This window comes from Barbus barbus (assembly GCF_936440315.1).
Source record: "Barbus barbus genome assembly, chromosome: 30".
Taxonomy (NCBI): Eukaryota; Metazoa; Chordata; class Actinopteri; order Cypriniformes; family Cyprinidae; genus Barbus; species Barbus barbus.
This window is the reverse complement of record NC_136758.1, coordinates 9,492,148-9,516,871: the sequence shown is the minus strand read 5'-3', so window position 1 is coordinate 9,516,871 and position 24,724 is coordinate 9,492,148. Positions and strand designations below refer to the sequence as shown.

At 36.1% G+C, this 24,724-nt stretch overlaps 2 protein-coding genes across 2 annotated transcripts in view; one reads left to right on the top strand and one right to left on the bottom strand.

The window, feature by feature from the left end:
- LOC306850738 (E3 ubiquitin-protein ligase UBR1-like) overlaps positions 1-15,880 on the top strand; it is a 48,548-nt gene extending 32,668 nt beyond the window's left edge. The window contains exons 27-47 of the mRNA XM_079386576.1: positions 2,112-2,215; positions 2,295-2,375; positions 2,462-2,643; positions 3,289-3,491; positions 3,686-3,779; positions 3,872-4,024; positions 4,118-4,215; positions 4,303-4,399; positions 5,701-5,849; positions 6,092-6,147; positions 6,230-6,326; positions 6,409-6,476; positions 9,108-9,255; positions 9,342-9,429; positions 9,511-9,644; positions 10,213-10,321; positions 11,206-11,262; positions 11,348-11,425; positions 11,531-11,701; positions 12,080-12,181; positions 14,217-15,880. Of these exons, the coding sequence (XP_079242702.1) occupies positions 2,112-2,215; positions 2,295-2,375; positions 2,462-2,643; positions 3,289-3,491; positions 3,686-3,779; positions 3,872-4,024; positions 4,118-4,215; positions 4,303-4,399; positions 5,701-5,849; positions 6,092-6,147; positions 6,230-6,326; positions 6,409-6,476; positions 9,108-9,255; positions 9,342-9,429; positions 9,511-9,644; positions 10,213-10,321; positions 11,206-11,262; positions 11,348-11,425; positions 11,531-11,701; positions 12,080-12,181; positions 14,217-14,358 (2,411 nt within the window). The 3' untranslated portion in view covers positions 14,359-15,880. The remainder of the gene's footprint in view (positions 1-2,111; positions 2,216-2,294; positions 2,376-2,461; positions 2,644-3,288; positions 3,492-3,685; positions 3,780-3,871; positions 4,025-4,117; positions 4,216-4,302; positions 4,400-5,700; positions 5,850-6,091; positions 6,148-6,229; positions 6,327-6,408; positions 6,477-9,107; positions 9,256-9,341; positions 9,430-9,510; positions 9,645-10,212; positions 10,322-11,205; positions 11,263-11,347; positions 11,426-11,530; positions 11,702-12,079; positions 12,182-14,216) is intronic.
- A 2,718-nt stretch (positions 15,881-18,598) lies between these two features.
- On the bottom strand, positions 18,599-22,278 carry LOC306850737 (photoreceptor outer segment membrane glycoprotein 2-like). Its single transcript, XM_079386575.1, has 4 exons — positions 22,091-22,278; positions 20,816-21,775; positions 20,274-20,520; positions 18,599-19,311 (listed from the first exon to the last, which is right to left on the bottom strand). Exons 2-4 carry the CDS (start codon positions 21,394-21,396, stop codon positions 19,045-19,047), a joined length of 1,095 nt encoding a protein of 364 aa, XP_079242701.1. The 5' UTR covers positions 21,397-21,775; positions 22,091-22,278; the 3' UTR covers positions 18,599-19,044.
- Positions 22,279-24,724: the final 2,446 nt, after the last annotated feature.

The window sequence follows — 24,724 nt, the reverse complement described above, 5'->3', positions numbered from 1 at the left end:
TTAATCCGGACAACTTTCTAATTTACAGTCATTAGCTACGACCAACAGGAAGTCGGCTATATTTATTTTAATGTGGGTTTTGTTTTTAAACAGGCTGTAAACAAATTCATGCTCCTCCAAACAGAAACACGGAAATCACACCAAACATTTTTTCTTATGATGCCAAAATACTGAAGATGCTAAATTGCGGACGGATTTAGGATATCTTGAACGATGATTTAATGGCAATTTATTAAAGTTACAGTAAAAAAGAGAAAACTTTTCTTTTCTTTTTTTCTTTTAAGAGCAGCTTCCAAACACTTCATAAAAAATTACATACACAGAACAATACAGTCTGAGGATATGTGATTAATTTCATGAATTTACAATACACTATGCGGAGGAGAAAATTTAAAAACTATCAGAGTTCTCCTGTCTCTGTGCTTCTAATGTTTGCGGTAGGTGACTGGGTGGGTGACTGACTGTGTGAGTTCAGTGAGTGTGGAGGGGGAGAGAGAGAGAGAGAAAGAGAGAGAGAGAGGGTCTGTTTAAACATCTCAATAAAATCCTTAAAAAATGCTTATAAAGCATTAAAGGTTTTGATAACACTTTATAATTAAGTCTCATTTGTTAACAGTAGGGAATGCATTAATTAACATGAACTAACAATGAAATATATTTTTTACAGCATGTTAATTCTTCATTGATAGTATGAACTTACAATGAACTAACAATGAACAAAATATTTTTAATATTAGAAAAATAGTCATGTTCAAAAGATAAAACTTTAAAATTTAATAATATATTAACACATTTTGGAATTGATTTTGATCAACATTAAATGGTATATATTTATTAATGATGTAAATTAACAACAGTTAAATAATGTTGTTTTTTAACATTGGTTAATTCACAAATAACATTAAATATTAACAATATATTTTTTACTTTATTAATTTGTGTTAGAAAAAATTATTCATGTTAGTTAATGGAAAAATAAATCATTAAAAAATGCTTATAAATCATTAAAAGCTTTGGTAACTATAATAATTTCTCATTTGTTAGCATTAGTAAATGCATTAACTAACATCAACTACCAATGAAAAATATATTTTCACAGAATTTAAAGTTTTATATGTTGTTCTGTGTGTGTGTGTTTCACTGAGTTGATGGTTTGGATTAACCCTTTAATTGCCGTATCCCTTAAAACCAAACTGCCAGAGGGTTACTGTGATGCTTGTGCTCGCTGGGCACCGTTTTATCGATGCCACCGGGGTGGCGTATGCTGACGGCTTGGGCCCGTCATCGCTGCTCGCAGCTATATTTTTCTTTTGGGCTTTTTTATTGCACTCGTTTTTTCACTTCTGTTTATTGTTGTTGTTTGGTAGGAGTTTCTGGAGTGCAGGGTTTGTGCTTAACTAACTTTTTAGTTTACTTGACGCTGGCCACGCATCCTGTAATTGCTTTCAGCGAGAATAATTTACTAGTATCTTGTAAAAATTTGAGTATTTAAACAAGTATTTAACTGAAATAATAATCATGTATGCTAACACTTTGCAATAAGGTCCCATTTGTTAACATTAATTAACTAAAGTTACACGTTATTTTAAGGTGTCCTTGTTAGAGTGTAATTATACATTTAAGTACTGAGTAATATTAATTAACTACATGTACTTACTATATGGTTAGGATCAGGGTTAGGATTAGGGTTACTTGCATGTAACTATGCATCATTTATTGTAATTATATAATAGTAAGTACATGTAACAAGGACACCTTAAAATAAAGTGTTACCTTAACTACATTAACATTTCTAACAATGAAAACAATAATTCTAGAGCATTAATCAGTCTTAGTGTAAAGTTCAATATTTGTTAATACAGTATTAAAATCAAAAGTATCTGTCAATATTATTTAATTGACCTGAAATAACAATGAACAGGATTTTTATTAACTAACATTGACAAAGCCGAATAAATAATGTGACCGTAAGGGCTTCACTCTGAATCATATATTAAGTTTAATTGTGCCTTTCACACTAAGCCATATCACGGTTTTTAATTTATTTTGATTTGTCATGCAGCCCTTCCATTAGTGCTTTGCAGTTTATACAGATGTGTTTGTATTTTCAGAAACTGGTTCAGAACACGGCAAATCTTTGTTCCACTTCCTGACCAAAATAAAGTCTTTACCTTCTCTGAAAGCTCAGAATGACATGATCATGTGGAACTTACAGGTATGAAGGTGATTTGATGTGTTTTTGATTGTTTCATTCGTTGATTTGATTTTTAAGATCTATATGTCTCTCCTGCAAGATGTTTGAGGTGGTGAAGTGTCTTCGGGAGAAATCCGGTCCTGTAGCTTCATTTTCTGTGGATCACAGCAAGTTGGAGGAGGTAATGACACAGATTCAAACACAGAGGGTCTCAGTCACAATGCTTCTATGTCTTCGAGGTGTTTAATGTGTGTCGTCTCTGCTCAGAGTGTTCAGGATAAAGAGAAGGCCGAGCGCAAGAGGAAAGCCGAAGCTGCTAAAGCTCACAGGCAGAAGATCATGGCTCAGATGTCGGCCATGCAGAGGAACTTCATAGAGTCCAACAAGATGCTTTATGACAACGTGCCTGAGAGCTCGAGTCAGAGCGACACCGCCGCATCTGTGGACAGGTCACCACTTTCTTCTGTCTTTCTCTCTTGCTTTTGGTTTCTTTCACTTTCTCTTTTACTTTCACTTTTTCATTCTTTTGCTCTTTCACTCCGTTTTTGCATTTATTCATTATTATACTCTTACTGTTATTTATTTTATGTTCTATTGTAATATAATTTTGCTCTTATTTATCTTTATTCTCGTTTCTTTGTTCTTTGTACCTTCATTTTTTAAAATTTTTCCCTTTTTAATCTTTCATTTCTCCCATTTGCCAGTTTCTTTAAAGGAACACTCCACTTTTTTGGAAATATGCTCATTTTACAAGTCCCCAAGAGATATACAGTCGAGTTTTACCGTTTTTGAATCCAATCAGCTGATCTCCGGGTCTGGCGGTAGCACTTTTAGCGTAGCATTAGACATTAGCATCTCGCTCAAAAATGATCAAAGAGTATCGATATTTTTCCTATTTAAAACTGGACTCTTCTGTAGTTACATCGTGTACTAAGACCAACGGAAAATGAAAAGTATTCACACTATTTCATTCTTTTGCTCTTTTGTCTCTCAAAGGCTGACTATCACAGTCATTTACAGTAAAACAATTTCTGCGAACACCCTTCAAATGTCTGTATGTATGTATGTGTGTGTGTGTGTGTGTGTGTGTGCAGCTTCAGGATGGATGTGGATGAGAGCAGGGTGGCTGTGGGGCCTCAGCAGGGCGTTTGTTCTGCAGACTGGGAGACTCAGATCTGCATCCTGTGTCAGGAGGAGCAGGAGGTTCAGTCTCGGGCACCAGCCATGGTCCTCACAGCATGTGTGCAAAGATCTACTGTTCTCACCCAGAACCGTGGAAAGACACTCTCCCCTAAAGGTGAATGATGCCTCATACTTTACCTCTCAAGTACCTTTATTGTCATGACAAGCAGGAAGTGTTGACACTAGGCTTGTATGAATTCCTTGCACATGTTATGATGATTTATTATGATTTAAGCATTACCGACAGGAACTCTGCTAATGTGATGCAGGATCAGACTGTTCTCTCTTCTTCTTTTTTTTGTAAAACAGTTGGGAGCTATCCCCTGTTCATGCCCCCTGATCTGGCTGTGGGAACACACACCGGCAGCTGTGGACATGTGATGCACGCCACCTGCTGGCAAAAGTCAGTTAATGCTTAAATAGTTACATTTTAGATGCCTTAACCAAACAAATCCACTCAGGCTATACATCTTCATGTATTTTGGCTGTTTTTAGGTACTTTGAAGCTGTGCAGAACACCACTCGGAATCGGCTGCATGCAGATCTGATCATAGACCTGGAGAACGGCGAGTACATATGTCCACTCTGCAAGTCCCTCTGTAACACAGTCATCCCTCTGATCCCTGTGGAGCCCAACAAGCTTAATTAGTAAGGCACCATTACTAACTTTATTATGTTCAATTTCAGGTGCTTGCACTGGGATGAGTCAAATTTATATGTTTTTTTTTGTCTCCCTGTCAGTGAGAGTGCTGAGTTAGTTGGTCAGCATCTCACTCTGGAGCGCTGGATTCAGATTATGTCTTCTCGGATCAGAGGGCTGAGAGGTTCATGGGAAACAGGTGAGAGTCCAAACTAGTTTGTGCCTTCTGAATCTCAGTATCAAGGTACTCTCTTTAATTCAGATTGATTTGTGTGTGTGATTACAGGCAGTAACAGTGAGGAAGCGGCGGAGGAAGCAATGGCAATTTTTGACGAGTGTCAAGCTGAATTCAGATCCATTCTCAGTTTTGGAGTTCAAGAGCCGTGAGTCTCTAAACAGACAAATCTTTTAAGTGAATATAAAATTTTATTTTAAAGGGGTCATCGGATGCCCATTTTACAAGTTGTTATGATTCTTTAGGGTCTTAATGAAAAGTCTATAATATAATTTGGTTAATTTCTCAATGGTAGCGCTTCTTTACCCTGTCAAAATCAGCTCTGTTTTAAAATAATTAAAATAAATATACTCTTTCCAAAAGGACCCTATTAGACCCGAATTCTTTTAAACTTTCCCGGATAAGTAGCCTACTTGTGCGTTCATGTTAAGTTCATTTTTGAGAAACGTACGTAAAAAAGAAACATACATTTGTAACCTCAGAAATCCATCTCATAGATATGAGATCCATCAGGAAAATCCACTCACTTCATTACGCTGCGTGTCAATGCAATGCTTTTCTTTTTTGTGTGCAAAAGCCTGGAGATGAGGTAAATAACGTTGCAGACAAAACTAGCAAATCCATGATTTATTAACCTATCGATTTAATTTGTATAAAACGATCACGTTTATATTTCAAATCCGCTGGTTACAAATGAAAGCCAAACTCAGAAATAACATGTATCCATCAGGCAAAAATATAAAGTAATCGGTTAATAAATTAAGTAAATAAACTGAATGAAAGTAATGGAGCAGCGGACAAATCAGTCAGCAGGACCCCGGGAGTTTTCTGGACCGGTGCGGGGCTGCAGGCTGTGCACACGTCAATGCCGTTTACGTTCGGGTCCAGTCGAGTACGAAAATAAATGCGGTCGGGTCGGGCTCGGGTCTAATTTCATCGAGTCTGTCTTGGGTCGGGTTTATCTTTTTAAAAAAATAAATATTTATGCACGTCGGGTTCGGGTAAGAAGTGATTCGGGTCGGGTACGGATTTTAGGACCCGAGAAGACCTCTACTCCAGGTACGTTGACGCGTAAGCCATCTTGCATTCACCATAATAATCAATGAATATTCAAAGAAGTATATATTTATTTTACACAGTGAATAATATGCAGTGTTTTTATCCATTAGATTACACAATGTAGCATTTCTTATTTTTGTAATATGAGTAATATAAGATTTTGGTCATATCGCCCTCCCTTGTTCTGGTTCTATAGTGCACAACATATCACATAAAAAAAAAAAAAAGTAAATATATATATTGACAGACAGACTAAATCCAGAAGAACTGTGACAAATGTCTGCAAAGCTACAGTACTGTGAAAAGTTTTTGTCACTTCTGTAAAACTGCTGTTGGATTGTGAGGATTATTATTATTTCTAAATATGTTGTAAACTCTGCTTGTGATCAGGCCGAAGTTCTCTCGCAGTGTCACAGAGATGTTGGGGGTCTGTGCAACCACAGTGCACAGGGTGGGACTGCAGACCGCTCCCAATGACCTGTGCCCGTACGTGCCTGTCATGTCCTGGAACACGTGTGCCTACACCATCCAGGCCATTGGTAATGCTCTCCTCCTTTGACTTGCTCGCTTGAGGTGTTTGTCAGACACTGTCGTCTGTAGAACACTTTAAAATGGGGGATATGTTCACACAGTCAGTGTTGGGAAACATCCAACAGGTTTCCCTCTCAAATTGTCCTATGTAGCATAATTCATGTGAATGGTATTTTGGTGCTGTGTGAACGTAGCCAGTATTGTAATTTTGTCTTGTGCTGCCTCATCTGATTTCTCTCTCGCTCTTTAGAGAATATGTTACAGGAAGAAGGGAAGCCTCTTTTTGGATCCCTCCAGAACAGACAGGTCTGGTTGGACTCTACAGATATAGATCATACTGCACACCATTTAATATAGGATTGATTTCTAAATTGATTTTCTTCTTCAGCTGTCTGGACTCAAAGCATTAGTGCAGTTTTCAGCTGCTCAGAGGCTGAAGAGCAGGCAAGCTTTCATACAGAAGCATTTTGCTGATATGTTAACAGGTATGTCACATTTAGGAGAGGATGGATATGTTTGTTGGTTTTGTTCATGCAGCAATTCTCTCAATTCTCTGTCTCTTTCTAGTCCTGGTACCTGTTCCTAATGTAGAAAACACACCATCAATATTAGAAGTGGACTTCTTTCATCTGCTGGTGAGTGTCTTTCTTTTTACTGGCATTATAAAAATAAAAGATGTGATTTTATACTTGCACACATATATGTATGCATGCATGTATGTGAGATGTGGACAGATGCTTATATCATAATTTAGCCTAGTCAATCTAGACTTTTTTTTACATTTATTAACATAACATTTTTTAACATTAATGTGTGCGCATTCCAACTCATTTCAACTACAAATGTGACCCTGGACCACAAAACCAGTCTTAAGTCGCTGGGGTATATTTGTAGCAATATCCAAAATTACATTGTATGGGCCAAAACTATCAATTTTTATTTTATGTCAAAAATCATGAGGACATTAAGTAAAGATCATGTTTCATGAAGATATTTGATAAATTTCCTACTGTCAATATATCAAAACTTAATTTTTGATTAGTGATATGCATTGCTAAGAACTTAATTTGACAATTTGAAAGCGATTTTCTCAATACTTCAAATAGTTGTATCTCGGCCAAATATTGTCCTATCCTAACAAACCATACATCAATGGAAGCTTATTTATTCAGATTTCAGCTTTCAGATTTTCAGAAAAATTACCCTTATGACTGATTTTGTGGTCCAGGGTCACAAATGGTAAATATACAGTGCCCTCCATACGTATTGGGACAGTAATGACAAAATTGCTTTATTTGCTGTGGAGTCAAGACATCTGCAAATATGATTAAAAGATGAATATTAGACAAAACTACAGAATGTCACATTTTATTATTAGCTGTTTCAACACATATGTTTTACCAAATGTTCATCCCACTATCTTATGTGAGCATAAGTATTGGGACAGTTGAACATAAGGCAGATATAAAAGATTAAAAGCTATTATTTAGTTGCAGATCCCTTGCACACAATCACAGCAGTGAGTCTGTGACCCATAGACATCACCAGACTCTTGGTCTCATCCTTTGAAATACTTTTCCCAGCCTTTAATGCAGCAAACTCCAATTGTTGATTGTTTTGAAGAGTTTCTGCCTTTACTCTCCTCTCCAGCTGGTGAAATTCATGTTCAATCAGATTTAAATCTGGAGATTGACTTGGGCAATCTAAGACTTACCATTTCTTTGCCCTTATAAACTCCTTGACTGAACTGGCAGGGTGTGTTGGGTCATTGTCCTGATGCAATATGAAGCGCTTTCTGGTGATACTGGTGACATTTTCTTGAATATTGGTAGCCAAGATAGTTTTGTACCCTTCCAAATCCATTCTGCTACTGTCATCATACATTAAGTCATCAGTAAAGTTGAGAGGGCCTGTTCCAGAGACAGCCATGCATGCCCATGCCATGACACCACCTCCACCATGCTTTACAGATGAGGATGTATGCTAGGGACCTTTTGCAATTACTTTTTTCTCCACACTTTTGCTCTCCCATCACTTAGGCCCCGTTTACACTAATGCGTTTTCGTTTTAAAACACACAACTTTTACTACGGTTACACCTATTGTTTACACTACTCCAGCGTTTTAGTTTGAAAACTCCGGGGTTGCGTTTCAGTGTAAACGGACCAAAACGGAGACTTTTGAAAAAGATGGCGTGGCTGCCCACATTCACTCTGCGTATCATTGATGACTGTGTAAACAATAACATCATGCTCATTGTTACCCATAGATATGTATGGGTAGATTCCCCATTCGACCGCTTCAAGCACGCAGACATGTCCATAAACATATATAGACGCCCTATTCGACCGCTCCAGGCACGTAGATGCGGCCGCCATCTTGGAACAGTATTTTTGACGTCATTCACCATACTGTAGGTTCGCAGAGAGCCGTTGAGCCGTTCTGTGCATGATTGTGGCATCTTTTGAATATTCAGTGATTACTATGGTGAATGACGTCAAGTTTACCGTTGCAATATGGCGGATGGCTTACGTATAGCAGCCCATAGAAACAGTCGCTAATGAGGCATCTACGTATCTACGTATCTATCTATCGATCTATCTATCTATCTATCTATCGATCGATCGATCGATCGACGCGTCCGTCATCTAAATAATAGGGAATCTGCATATACATATCTATGGTTGTACCTGCATGAATGGTCATGTAACATGCGTTTTAAGTTGTGTAGTGTAAACGGAGATCGTTTCTGAAACGCCAGTGTAAAAGTTGATAATTTTCATTCTAAAATGCCATTTTAAAACAAAAACGCACTAGTGTAAATGGGGCCTTAGATTAACTGAAAGGCTAAATTATGATATAGCAAGAAAAAATAATAAGTAAAACATCTAAATATAAGCATCTGCTAAATAAATGAAATGCTAAATGAATGCAAGACTAAATAATTTCTGCCTGACACATGATAAAACCAAAAAGGCTCATAAACTTTTATCTAAGTAGGGATGTCTAAAAACCTCCGGAATGGCCCTTTTGTATATTTAGCGTATTTATTTATTTTTAATTAATATATATTGCAACCTAGCATTATGGTTGTGACTTGTGCACAACAATTTCCCCCCGAAAATTTAAAAAAACTTAAAAATCTGTCTTCAAACACCCTTTTTTTAAATGCACTTAGTTTCAAGCAATCATTTTCCAGAAGCTAGTTAAGTCAGGAGAAAGCAATTGAAGATTTCTAATCATTTGTGGGACTGTGTGTGTGATCAGGTGGGGTTGGTTCTGTCCATACCAGCATTGTATCAGGAAGAGGCTGTAGACCTGCACCCTTCAGCAGTCAGCACAGCGTACAATCACCTCTACCTGCTGCACCTGCTCACTATGGCACACATGCTGCAGGTCCTGCTGGCCTCACACGGTAAACACACACACTGCCAGTCAGATGCAAACACTGAAATATAACATTTTATGCACCGCACTTATTTTCAATGATATTGTGTGTAGATTGTGCTGTAATAGGAGGGTCGGGGGAGGGCGATGAGGCCCAGGCTGCAGCCGAACTCTTCTCTATTGTGTCTCAACACACAGACAAGTGAGTTTATACATGTGTCATATAGGGAAAGGCTCCCAGTTTTTCTCTTGCTGTCTCTCATCATCTCTCTCTCTTTCTCAGGTTGAGGTCTGGTGTGACTGGTTTCTGTGTAGAGGGTGTAAAGAGAGGTGTGCTTCCCTTCCTGCGCTGTGCTGCACTGTTCTTTAATTGCCTAACAGGAGTGCCCCCTCCAGAGGAGCTGTCCAGTACTGCAGGTCACTACACTTCATATGTTGCCTTTAAACTAGTGCTGGGACTGTCAAGCGATTAATTGCATCCAAAATAAAAGTTTTTGTCTACATAATGTGTGTGTGTACTGTGTATATTTATTATGTATATATAAATACACCCACATGAATTTATATATTTAAGAAAAATGTTACGTTTATAAATTAAATATTTATATATGGTATAAATTATATGAATATAAATATATACATGTAAATATTTTCAAAATATATGCTGTATGTGTGTGTATTTATATATACATAAAGTGTGTGTGTGTGTGTGTGTGTATATTTATTATGTAAACAAAAACTATTTTGGATGCGATTAATCGTTTGACAGCACTAGTTTAAACATGCCACACTGCTATTGCATTAAAACGTTTGAATAAATAGATGGTTGTAGGTTCAAATGACTATATCATCCAGGCTGTATAATGCCAAATAAATGTGTATTTAATGTGTATTAATTTTCTCTCATTGTACACATAGCAACGCTGCAGAGTACTGTATGCATATAAAGCTATCAGTTATTAACCATAATTCTTCTTCTATGCAGAGTCACCTGAAAGTCAGCTGCATCTGTTGTGTAGTTACCTCTCTTTGCCCTCCAACCTATTTCAACTGTTTCAGGACCACAGGGATGTTGTAACCACCTTAATAAAGAGGTACAAATCATATGCTCACAAACTTACAAAACATTTCTTATATAAATGTGCCATGCCTAAATATCTACAATATCAGCTACAGTTGTGCTAAAGAACTTGATTTACCTGGTATAATTATAATAGTAGTAATAAACAAAAAATATAAATAATAAACAAAACACGTTGTTGCTGTTTTGTTGTTTATTAACAGTATTATTGTCATTATATTATTGTTGTTGCTGTTTAATTGTTCTTGTTTAGTTGTTACTAATAAGGATTATTATAATATTTTTGTCTAATTATTTACTATGCTTTGTAATGTATTATATTATTTACTATTATATTATAATAACAATTAATAATAATAATTACATTTACATTCATTGTTTTATTAATAAAATGGTAAACAATACTATTTTCAAATTAAACTTAAGTAAAATTTATTATTATATATGTTGTTGTTTAAAAATAATGATCATCCTCATCAAGGAAATGTATTTTTGGTTTTCAAATTTCATAATAATTATACATAATTCACACATCAACAGGAAAAAAAAAGCTGAAGCCATGGCTTATTTTACATAGAAGAAGAATGATTAAAAAAAAACCATGTAAAATTTTATTTATATTAATCAATAAACAATTATTAATAATTGTAATGATTTATTATTAGTAGAAATATATTTATTAGTGTTAAATATGTAAATATATTTTCATTAATATTAATTTACTGTCTTATAATATTAAGAACTCCCCTTTATCATGGTCAAATCACTGAATTGTATGGCCTCTCATAGCTTATTGTTTCCTTTAAGACAGTATATTTCTAAATTCCTAATTCTGTACAGTATGTTTATATATCTATTCACTTTGATTATAAGCATTGCTGTGTTTCTGTGTGTCAGGTGGTGTGAGAATACAGCCATATCCAAAGCCCTCAAAGGTGAAATGCAAATCATCAGGTTAGACGCCACTTAAGTTTTCCTCTGTTTGATTGTATACTCACTTCCTTTTTTATTAAAAACAATAATTGAACCTGTTGTTCAGGTATCCTCGTAAGAGAAACAGGCTAATAGATCTTCCAGAGGACTATAGTGTGTTGCTCAATCAAGCCAGTCACTTTACGTAAGTACTGTTAATAAAAGATTCCCTATAATGTGCATTGAGTGAATTGAATATTTTGTGCAGATTAATCGGATGTTTCCTGTGATTTACTCTCTTCGCCCGTAGATGCCCAAACTCATCAGATGACGAGCGAAAGCACCCGACTCTGTGTCTTCTGTGCGGGGTCATGCTGTGTGCGCAGAGCCCCTGCTGTCATGAGCAGCTGAACGGGGAGGAAGTGGGCGCGTGTACGGCACACGCTGCCATCTGTGGGGCTGGAGTGGGAATGTTTCTCAGGTGAGAGGAAGACAAGAGAAAAGCAGCTGAACTTCTGGCATTTATAACATGGCTGCATATGAAATCACATGCTTCGTTGCTATATAGTATGTTCGAATTCACAGTATTCATTAAAAAGTAACTGGATCACCTCCAACGAGTGCGGCCAGTAGGGTCACTTGACAATGACACCGTCATAATTTCATTTATACTATATAGAACATACTTTTTTAGCGGTGGTGACGTAATTACTTATTCAAATGAGGTACCTACTCAGTAAGCCATTTCAGACGCAGCCAATGTGTATCTTATTCTACAAAAGAAATATGTAAATGATGTAAATAAATAAATACAAATAACTATTAATAATAACAGTCTTGTTTGTGTCTTTCTGAACAGGGTTCGAGAGTGTGAGATCATCTTGATGGCCAGTAAGACACGGGGCAGTCCCTATCCAGCACCTTACCTTGACGACTATGGAGAAACAGACCCTCAGCTTGGGTAAAGTTCAGTGTTGTAGATTTTTACACCAGCTCCTTGCAATAGAGTTTGGATGTTTCATTCATTTTGGAGAGCCATTTCTGCATATGGTTTAAAAAAAAAAAAAAAAAAGTTATTAATAGTGTTGGGAAAAGTTACTTAAATGTAATGCACTACAATATTGCGGTACTCCATGAAAAAGTAACTAATTTTGTTACTTTTTATGAAAAGTAATACATTGTTATTTTTTGTCACCTGGACTGGGCTTGCTTATTTGTGTTTTAATAACAAAAAAATCCCAGAAGCTTTATTTTAGGCAGTGAAGGCCCTTTCACACACAAAATAATGAGTGAATAAATGGGAAAACAAAGTAACTTGCATTAAAATTTAAAACAAAATATATAAATAGGTAAAGGAATGCATTTACTTTACTATTTATTTAAAAATGTAATCTGATTACTTATAGTGTTACCCCTAGTCTTGCGTAGCCAGACCTTCAGACTGACGGCAAGGCAGCTTTTATTGGCCCGCCCATGATGTCGTTTGACTGACATGTCAAATAACCAATCACAGTTTGTTTCGTTCATCGTCACGTTTCGGGGCGTGGAAATGTCGCCACAATAACAGACCGGTGTGTAAAACTCTCGGACGTATTTTAAAGATTATATGCCGCAAACTTTGAATATTTCACATACTTTTGAAAATCCAGCGTTTAGTTGAACCTGATAAGCGCTCGTTGTCACAGTTGTAGACTCGACGGCTTTCTTCTTCCGTGAGGGGGTTTGGCGTCGCGGCATCTTTGTTTCCAGGCGGAATTTTAAAGAACGTAAAGAAATCCTGTATAATTCAACCAATCCGATGACGACTTCAGAACTCCTGAAGTGTTTCCAGCTAAGTGTGCCATATGCATCATACGCTTAGCCAATGGTCTGTGGGCGTGACGTCTGACTATGTTAACCCCAACACTGGCAATTAAATATTGTGTATTTTACTATATTGTTATATTAATGCATATCAAGCAAATATACACTACTGTTAATTGGAGATTCTTATGCTGACCAAGGCTGCATTTATTTAATCAAAAATACAGTAAAAACAGTAATATTGCAAAATATTATAACAATTAAAACCAGTATTTTATACAGTATTTCAATATATTTTAAAATGTAATTTATTCTTGTTCATTTTTGGCATCATTACTCCAGTCTTCAGTGTCATGTGATCCTTCAGATTCAAGCAACATTTCTTATAATTATCAACATTACAAACAGCTGTGCTGCTTAAAAAAAAGCATGAACGTTTACAAAAAAAATATTTTCTTTGAATAGAATGCTCGTTATAAAGGCTTCTACTGTCACTTTTGATCAGTTTAATGGGTCTCGCTAAATAAGTATTCATTTCCATAAAATAAAATAAAAATCTTTTGAATAGTATCATTAATTGATAAAAAAAAAAAAATTGATTTACTGAGAAGTCTGTGGGTAAACAGTGCTATTTTAGTGTCATTGAGATACTATTTTGTTCATATTTTGAATTAATGTTTATATTTTCAATGTTCATATTAATTTTTAAGTTCTATAAATTTTTTTGTGTGTTTTAGTCATGCTTAGCATTTTTAGTTTTTTGTTTTACTTAACTATAATAACTTAAATATAATGATAGATTTTATACTGATTTTACTTGACATTTCTTGTTTAGTGCTGGGCAACGATTAATAGCGATTAATCACATCCAAAATAAAAGTTTTAGTTTTTTATAATATGTGTGTGTACTGTGTATATTTATTTTGTATATATAAAGACACACACATACAGTATACATTTAGAAAATATTTACATGTATATGTTTATATTCATATAAATGTATTATATATAAATATATTTAATATAAACATTTTTCTTAAATATATATGTGCATGTGTGTGTATTTATAGATGCATAATAAATGTACACAGTACACACACATACAGTACTGTATATCATGTACTGTAGCATCATTAATCATGTGCTTCTTTATTAGCAGTAATGCTGAGCTGTATTTGTTTGTGCTTTGCTAGACGTGGGAACCCGCTGCACCTGTGTCCAGAGCGCTACCACAAGTTGCTTAATATGTGGCAGCAGCACTGCGTCCTGGAGGAAATCGCCCGCAGTCTGGAGGTCCTCAACGTCATGTTCCCCTTTGAATGGCAGATGCTTTGAGGCCAGAGGAAGTGCACGATGCGAGTAGCAAGACCTGCCGACTGCAAGGAATAATAAACTCCCTCACTTCTCTACGTACTGCTGTCCGTGCTTTCCAGCAGCCAGTGCATTATGGGCAGTCACACTAAACAGGCCCATAGAAACTATGTGTTCTTTATTTAGTTTGGGTTGCAGATCTACACTTGCTTTAGCACTTCAGCTTTTTTTTTTTTTTTGCTCCTTGTGGTGTTTTTGCATTTGTTTTCAGGGTGTAAAAATTTATTGCAGGGCTCGTTTCTCTACAAAACTCAAAAGTTTTTTTGTTGTTGTTTTTTTAATGTGAAATGCTAGTCCTTTCATCCTGCTACAGCCTTTGTTTCATCTGTGTGATAAATTTATTAATGTGAATATATTATATCTATGTACTACTTTATGATGTAAAGTATATGGGTAGTTGACGTGTCCTATGGTGTGACGGAAAAATGTAAAAAAATAAATAAATAAAAAACACTAATATTGAAGATAAACCTCACTCATGCTATTTGTAACTCTAAGAACGAAGATACATTTTTCTCATGTTATTTGTGTTAAGTTTTTTTCTTTTATCTATATTTTTGCTATGTCGCACCATAGGACACAGTCCAATTTTTATGTCAACTACCCATATTTAGTGTTTCTGAGTAAAAAGCTGTCTTGCAAAGTATGTTCTCAGGTGAATCTCACAAAAACATGTCCGGGTCACATGCTACAACTAAAAAATAAGTAATATTTTTCATAAAAACAATTTTTTTGTTTTATTTTAAAATTCTCATTATTACAGTACAATTATTAATTAAATCAGCATGAAGCCAAAAAGACAACAAATGAACATATAAAATAATAGTAAAATTAATATTCGATTTTTCTTACAGTGACAATGAGATTTGTTACGGTATTGAATTTGGTGGAAAATAATCTCGATGCAAATGATGTTAATATTTCTAATAATAGGCATCATTTAATTTAAGCTAATTTTCTTATTTGATTTGATTTTGAAATATGACCCAGGCATATTCTTGACTGGTTTCATGAGATTCACTCATGCTATGGATGTCACATGAACATGTAAATAAACAATGTATAATTAGATAATGCTATTTTACTATAAGAACGCAGCTGTGATTTAAATTAAGAAACAAATTGGCAATCACAATCACATGCAACAATGTAAATTCAAGTTTACTCCACTTGTCAATATGTACTTAAATCAAACACAAGTGCTTTTCTTGAGTGTCAGTCCAGATGTGTTTTTTGTTTTGTTTTTTTATTCCACTCATGATCGGGTTCAAGATATAAGAGCTTTTCATTTGCACTTGGCTTTAAACTTATGTACATGAAATAAACTACTGAGTGATATCACTATTCTGATGGATCTCTTTCACCTCACATTCTGTAGTCCTGTTAAATCACTGTATTCTTCAATTATCTGTACTTGATTGATTATTCAGGTTTTGAAATTATTTAAATTATTTCCTAACTATGATCAGTGTTTCTGTTAGATATTAAAAACACAAACAAGAAATACTTCTCTTGTGTGTATGTTTTGAGATTTGCATGTAATTCATAGACATCAATGCAACATTGATAATATGTCGATCAGCATATTAGAATGATTTCAGATGGGTCATGTGACAATGAAGACTGGAGTAATGGCTGCTGAATATTCAGATATGTATTTATATATATATATATATATATACACTCACCGGCCACTTTATTAGGTACACCTGTTCAATTGCTTGGAAACACAAATTGCTAATCAGCCAATCACATGGCAGCAACTCAATGCATTTAGGCATCTAGATGTGGTTAAGACAACTTGCTGAAGTTCAAACCGGGCATCAGAAAGGGGATTTAAGTGACTTTGAACGTGGAATGGTTGTTAGTGCCAGACGGGCTGGTCTGAGTATTTCAAAAACTGCTGATCTACTGGGATTTTCACACACAACCATCTCTAGGGTTTACAAGAGAATGGTCCGAAAAAGAGAAAATATCCAGTGAGTGGCAGTTGCGTGGATGAAAATGTCTTGAGGTCAGAGGTGAATGTGCAGACTGGTTAGAGATGATAAAAAGGCAACAGTAACTCAAATAACCACTCGTTACAACCAAGGTATGCAGAATACCATCTCTGAACGCACAACACATCAAACCCTGAAGCAGATGGGCGACAGCAGCAGAAGACCACACCGGGTGCCGCTCCTGTCAGTTAAGAACAGGAAACGGAGGCTACAATTCGCACAGGCTCAAATTGGACAATTGAAGACTGGAAAAACGTTGCCTGGTCTGATGAGTCTCGATTTCTGCTGCGACATTCAGATGGTAGGGTCAGAATTTGGCGTAAGGAACATGAAAGCATGGATCCATCCTGCCTTGTCTCAACGGTTCAGGCTGGTGGTGGTGGTGGTGAAATGGTGTGGGGGATATTTTCTTGAGACACTTTGGGCCCCTTAGTACCAATTGAGCATCATTTAAACGCCACAGCCTACCTGAGTATTGTTGCTGACCATGTCCATCCCTTTATGACAAATTAATTATAAAAATAAATGCATAAAAATAATATAATAATAATAATAATAAATGGGAAAAAAAAGTATGACCACAATGTATGTACATTTAACAATAGATGATCTACATCAAATTGGAGAACAATGGTTGTCGGTTGGAATTAACAACAAAATACAAAGTCAGTTTGTGTGGAATGTCAGTTTGTATACTAACATTCCACATTCTGTGGGTCTTGCCGCAATGAGCCATTTTTTGGATTTAAGAAGCGACCTTACACCCTCCACACAACTTCTTGTCGACATGGCAGAAATTGTATTGACCGACAACTATTTTTTTATACAATAAAGAGTTCTATCTACAGAGAAATGGTACAGCAATGGGAGCGACTTTTGCACCAGATTATGCATGCTGTTTCATGTCATTTTTGGAGCAGGAATATATCTACAACAATCCTTTTTTGTCTAATCTTATTTTTTACAAACACTATATTGATATTTTTTTTTATTTGGACAGGAGATGATGATGATTTGGACCGTTTTGTTTATCATCTAAACAACCGTGTTCCAACAATCAAATTCAATATGGAAAGCAGTTTAAATAAGATCAGTTTTTTGGACACTTATATTTGCATTGATGACAACATTTTATTTACAACCCCGTATAGAAAACCTACGGATCGGGATGGTATCCTCCATGCCAAAAGCTTCCATCACATTCCTCTGAAGAAAGGTCTTCCTTACAGTCAGTTTCTTCGGATCAAGAGGATTTGCACAAACATTGATGATTTTGAGGTGGAATGTGATAAGATGTACAAGCAGTTTCTTCTTAGAGGATATCCTGATAAATGGCTTAAGCAAGCAATTGAAAAGGTAAAACCTCCATTAATGAAATCACAATCTAAGACATCTCAAAGACCTCCTTATACGTGTTGTACTACATTCACTGTTCACAGCCAGGCAATCAAGTCCATCTTTAATAAACACTGGCATGTTCTGAGAGCTGATGATATTGGAGATAGAATCTTCAAGGAGCCTCCCCTTTTTTCATATTATAGGGGACGCCACATAAGAGGTAATCTGGTCAGTTCCGATACTTTCATTAAGGAGAACAAATATGTGACTTTGGATCATTCCACTGGCTTCTTTCCATGCAAGATTTGTTCCGCTTGTGAAAATGCAATTAAAACGGATTCTTTCACCAGCACCACTACTCAAAAAAACATTCAAAATTAAAGAGACTATCACTTGCTCATCATCCTTTGTTATTTATCTTATTTCATGCCCATGTGGTCTGCAGTATATTGGCAAAACTAATCGCCAATTAAAGACCCGCATCAACAAGCACAGAAGCGCCATCAGAAGGATGGACATTCATTCTCCTATGGCCAGGCATTTTGCGGGAGTTGACCACAAACTTAGTGATATGAGATTTTTAGGCATTCAGAGATTGACCAGTTCAAGAAGAGGTGGTGATTCTAATAAAAGACTGTTACAATGTGAAGCTAAGTGGATTCATCATATGGACTGTGTATATCCGAAGGGATTAAACAAAGAACTTCAATTGTCTTGTTTTTTATGAATTGTATTTTGTTGTTAATTCCAGCCGACAACCATTGTTCTCCAATTTGATGTAGATCATCTATTGTTAAATGTACACACATTGTGGTCATTTCTTCTTTTTTTATTATTATATTTTTTATGTATTTATATTTATTTTTATAAGGCAAGGCAAGAAATAAGAATTTCTGTAATGGGTAAGCTGACAGTTTGATTTCATTAATATCGAGAGAGATGTACTTTAAAGCAACTGTATGTAGTTTTGTGTATATAGCTCTAAACAAATCCAGTGATAGGTAGGCCTACTCTTCAGTAATCACACTATTCACACAAGAATCTCTAAAACACTAAGTAATTAAACGGTTGTATTCTTAATGAGAGGCAGTTTATACATTTTAAGACTCTGAAGGCCCCAAACAGTACTTGGTTAAGTTCTTACATGTTAATTTACAACAGACCTCAAGTATGTCTTGTGTTGTAATATGACTCTGTTCTTGCTTTACAATGCCATCTCAATTTTTACTGAATCATTTTCATAATTTTTAGTCATACAACAAACCTCTGTGGCTTATGTAATGTTTCTGGCCAGAAGGAGCATTCTGAAGACCTAACTGGCTGTTGAAAGAGGCTTTGGAGGCACATTGTCTGGACCATAGTGTGCTGTAGGTGGTTTGTCAATGTTTGGATCTCCATTGCTTGATATGTTGATCTGATTGAACTTGCCCAGGTGTTTGATTATGTTGAAATTAGAGCGAGCCGTCTCCACAAAGCTGTTCTCCAGGAGCCACCCGTTTGACTCACACTCAGGGTCCCCCTGCCGCAGCACGTTTTCCAGAGACGTTTGGAGGTAACGCACCCCCGTTAACACAGAGAGCTGTCAGAGAAGAAAATGATGCCTTATTCATGAGGTAGTTTTCACGATAGCAAAAAATTTGATCCAGACAGTTCTTACTGAAGCTTCAGGTCATTCTTTGTAAAGCAGTCAGTATATTTTTCTCTGCCAGCAAAAGAACAAAAAATGCAAATCGTAGCAAGTCTTTGAGCGTTGTCAAGCAACTTTAAATAGGTGTGATGCATATATAAACAGACTGACCATTCTATGATTACTCTACTTGAAATTGTTGACGTACGTTTCAATGCCAAGGCTATTAACGGCAAAATGCATTTGTGTAATTTCTGTAATTAATATACAATGTATGTATGTCTTTAGTTTATCTCCAGCAATTATTATTAAGACATTAACAGTAGCCAGTTATAGGAATTATTCAACTTAAATATTCCGAAGTAACTGCTTAAGTACAATTTATCGGTGAAGCCACTGTCATTTTGAGTGTTTATGTAAGTTGGAACTGAATTTATGAGTTCTATAGGTCAATTCACACCACACCGACAGACGCAGAAAAATGGCAGATGACAGCTGACTGAATATAGTATGTCATTCAAGACCCGACAAACATTAATTCAGCATTTTCAACTGGCAAAAAAACACCTGCAAATGCCAAGATGCTGACAGGGTAATACATTAGTCAGACAACACACGTCTGTGTCTGTCAGTGCAGTGTGAATTTACCTTATTAGTTGGAATCATTCCACAATGGCACAAATGCAATTACGGTATAAAAAAGAAGTAACATTTTAGGAATAGTCTGTTTTTGTTCCACCAATGAATATGGTTCCAAACGAAGCCAAAGTAGAAAGAAAAAATGTATTGCTAGGTTAAAAAAAATTGAATTACTAGGTGGATCTATTTGGCGACCGAATATGAGAGTACTGAATAGTACTGAAGACATATTCAGTACTTCCCTGCATATTGCCAAAGCAATAGACACAACCAACCTCAAAGAGCCAGATGATCAGAACCGTAAGGCCGACAGAATGCATGATGTTGGTGTAATAATCCAGCAGAGCCTGACGACATCCTCTCATCCACAGGTTGAGCTCCTCTGTCTGGTAGTCATAATTAAAGTGGGCGGAGTTATTGGTGATTTGGTACTGAATGCACGGCCGAGGAGAGTTGACATTGCAGCAGCTGAAGGGAACTCCATCCATTAGGTACTTTCCCTCAACGTTGTTTTGGAGACGACTAGTAAGAAAAAAAAAATTGCAATTGTAAAATTTTGTAAATTCCATTATTAATAATGCAACTATTGGTCATATTATAACTGCAACTTTGTTCCTGATACTTTAAATGCTAATAAAGGGTATTTGCACCAAAATCAGTAGACATTTAGAAGACAATCAGCAGAAAATGTATTTTATTATTTTTTAATATATATATATAATATATATATTAGGGATCCTCTAAATATTTTAATAGCTATTAACAATTTAAATAATATTAACTATTTAAATAACAATTTTTTCCAGACCCAACTTACTCTATCACTTCCCGTTGGGACATATCCAAATATCGGTTGCTGACCCACTGGATCTGGAACCAGTCTCTGTGGCCCTCGTTCCCACAGCATTGGAACTGGATCTGCAGCTGGTCCACTGTACGCTTCAAGAAGCAGCGGCCTGGTGTGTCTGTGTCCTTATAGTAACGCATAGCGTCCCGTAGCCCCAATGTTAGTGCTTCCTCCAGCTGTCCATGCATGCTGTAGCACATCAAGGCGCCCACGAGCATGCTCAGAGTGAAGAAAAACGTGCAAATGATGTATGGGAGCATCACCAACTTCCAGCGTAGGAACTTGTTGGTGTCCACACAGTCATAGCAGATCTTTCCTCCCAAAAAGTTAATCGCGCAGGCTATAAGTCCCACAGCAATTAGCATGTTTGGCACAGACTGGAGCTGACTCTCAGCCATTAGATCCTGCCGCTTGTTAATTTCAACTTTTAGAAAGATGCCCAAGCTAAAGAGGATGATACCTGTTACAATGGATATCCAGTTTAGTACCCACAAAACCTGGGCCAGTTTGTCTCTCTTGGTTTTGGTCAATTTTATTGGCAGCACAGCCATTTTACCAAAATTTCTGAGAAACTTTGATTTAATTGATCTTGTGGAAGTAAATTAGTTTTAGATGTAAGTCAATGAGGGTGTACAAGGTTCCTACGGGAGATGACATGAATGGACTAATGCTTCTTAGCAATTAGCTTCTTAAGCTAATTTAGTGAGTGTCAATCAATGGAAAGACCCTGAAACACAATCTCCACAAAGTATTCATGGAGCTTATTCATTTAAGTTGTGAGAAAAACTGGATATCAGTAAAAAAGGGACTTATAAAAAAAGCTTTTTGGCAAATCTAAACCATTTTGGCTCTGTCAAACTGTTTGCAGGTGCCATGTGAGGTTTCCTTTACAGTAAAACTGAAATTATTTCCATTTTTGCAAATGTACACCTAAGAGGCAAAAAGAGAGAAAAAGTACTTAGCAACAGCCGAGACAATGGATGGCTATTGAGAAGAACATGATTGTCTGATGAAAATAGAAGGATACAGACTCAGTCATGTTATATAATATCATATAATATCAAATATTTTTAGCCATATAATTTAGTTTCTAAAAAGCTAATAATACTTCTCCTCTGAGCTCAAAATAGCAGACAAAACTAAATAAATACACCTGAATGGACAGGCACAGGGCTTGTCCTTAACCAGGCGTGGTGAGTGAGATGACCCCAGCATAAGGGTAGTAATAAACAACTTATTACTCACCCATCGCTCAATAACATCCCGGCCTATTCCAAGTGATTTTTCTCTTTCTCTCCATCAGATGCCTTCAGTTTTTGTGACACAATCTGAATGCATTGTTTGCTGATGAAAACTGATATGTGTGTATGTGTGTTAGTGTCTGCTGCAGACTCAGCTGTGACCTCTCTCATAATTCCTTCTAATCAGTAAGCAGTCCTGTTGGATTTGGAAGAGTACCTTCTGCCACCTGCACAAATCTCAATGACTGGGATGTGTGTGTGTGTGTGTGTGTGTGTGTGTGTGTGCATGTTTATGTGGTTTATGAGGACACAAATTTGTATAATGACATGGGTATGACAGAGGTATTACAATATGAAGGTGGTTTATGAGGACACTGCCTATGTCCCCGTAATTCAAAAGGCTTAAAAACATACTAAATGGTGTTTTTATGAAAATCTAAAAATGCACAAAGTCTCCTGTGAGGGCTAGGTTTAGGTGTAGGGCAATAGCACACACAGTTTGTTCAGTATAAAAACCATTACGCCTATGGAGAGTCCCCATAAACCACAAAAACCAACATGTGTGTGTGTGTAAGTTAGAGAATGAAGAAAGGGAAAGAGCTACTAAAAGTCACATAGTTTAATTAAATAAATAACATTGGGATTTGCCCCTTCTACCAAAACAGAAGTAATATTTATGTGTTCGAAAACCATGTGACGTACATCAAACACAATCTAATGCCTCACACAGTTTGCACAAGACCCTATTTTGTCTTCTAAAATTAAATTGAAATATTGTGAAATAAATCAAACAAATGAATAAATAAATAAACTAAACATTTATCAAGTGTGTAAAAAAACTAAACAAATAAAACCCAATAATCAATCAAACAAAACAAAAAACAAAGTCAAAACAGAACAAAGCAAAGCAAAACAAAACAAAAGCAAAGACACAACAAAACAAAGGGAAAGCAAAATAAAAAAAAAGCACAGGTAAGTCTTTTTGGGATTAAAATATATATCTCTTTTTTTATAAATTAAAATTCCCATTTATAAGTATAAGTAAATTCCCATTTATAAGTAAACTCACGTTTATAAGTCTCCTGGGCATTCTTTATATAATGACTCCTGTTGTAATATGCATATTTCATGTAATACCACATGCACTGACAGCCAATGAAATCCAAAGGATTATTCAGGCCTAAAGGGGATTGAGTCGGGGAAAGTGCATACAAACTAGTCAGCAGATCTGAAAGCAAGGCACCCATATAGGACCACTACTGGATGAAAGGGGCTTTGTCTGGTGAGTACTGGTTACCACAATGTTTATGAGTATAGACCAAAGCATGGACAACTTACTGTAACTTACTGTACTGTAAGATGAATGACTGTTACAAGATGACTATTTAACATTTAAATGCATATTTACAAGTTACAACACCACAAATTATTGTTTTTTGTTTTCTCTTTTATTTGAATATGTTTCAAGCAAGGCCTTACTTGTAAAGCTAAGATTTCTGTTATTGGGTAGTTGATGTCTTTAAGGTTTCTTAGAAGGTTCTTTATGGAATATAAGGATGATTCTAAACACAGAAGTCTCGTGGAATAAAGCTTTAACAGACAACAATATCAAAGGTCTCATTAGCTGCATACGAGGCCTCTATACTGATGGTAAGACTTCAATGCCTTATTATACCTGAGCATACACTCAGTCCAATATAGATCACAATGATGTGACACATAAATTGATTGATGTGCTGTTTCTCTATAGGTGAAGGGAATGCGAGTGAATGTGTGGCCAGTTTTAACTGCTGGCTTCAGAGATCAGTAGAACTGGCCAAGAAGGAGCTGTTAATGCTCTGTGAGTAGGTGAAATCTTATTAAACATTGAGGTTTACCGTTTTTGTTTGGGGTATCTAGATAAAGCTCACCTGGCTCTTATATGATTATAGGTTGCGGTCGATGTAAAGGCTTGTGGATGTGTTTGGATGAAAACTCTTTTGCACTGGTCCATAAACTGCTCCTCAAGCTGAAGAACCTGCTTTCTCTGGTCCACCTAATACAGAAACACAGTGATGGTCTGCATTCTAAACATGGTCAGTTTGGAGACTGTTGTCATATTTAGAGTCTCTTTTCTAAGGAGCCCATGAAGGTGATGTGATGGGAAATGGTGATGTGTCACCATATAGTGATGGGAAATATATGAGGATGGGAGGAAAAATTATATTTTAATATTTGAGTTGACAAACATATTCTGTTCTCCTAAAAACTTTGCGTTCTCTCACAAAATATTTGCATTCTCTTGCAAAAGCATTGTTTCCCTGGACAACTTTGCATTTGCCTGCAAAACATTGATTGATTGATTGCTCGATTGATCAATTGATTGTTTGATTGATTGATTGATTGATTGCACTTGTGGTTTGATCCACTGGACCACAACCAAATATGAAGAAATATGTATAGCAATTGCAACCGTTCTTTAACATAAAGGAACAACATTTTGAAAAAAAAATATTGGAATATGAAGTGCCCTAACAAACTGTATGTTTTTCGACCTCTGTTAATGAGTGTCCAATGTGGTGTGCACACTAGGAAGCAGGGCTTCATATATATGGGGTTGTTGGAAACAAGACCACCATGCCATCAGGCAACACATCCT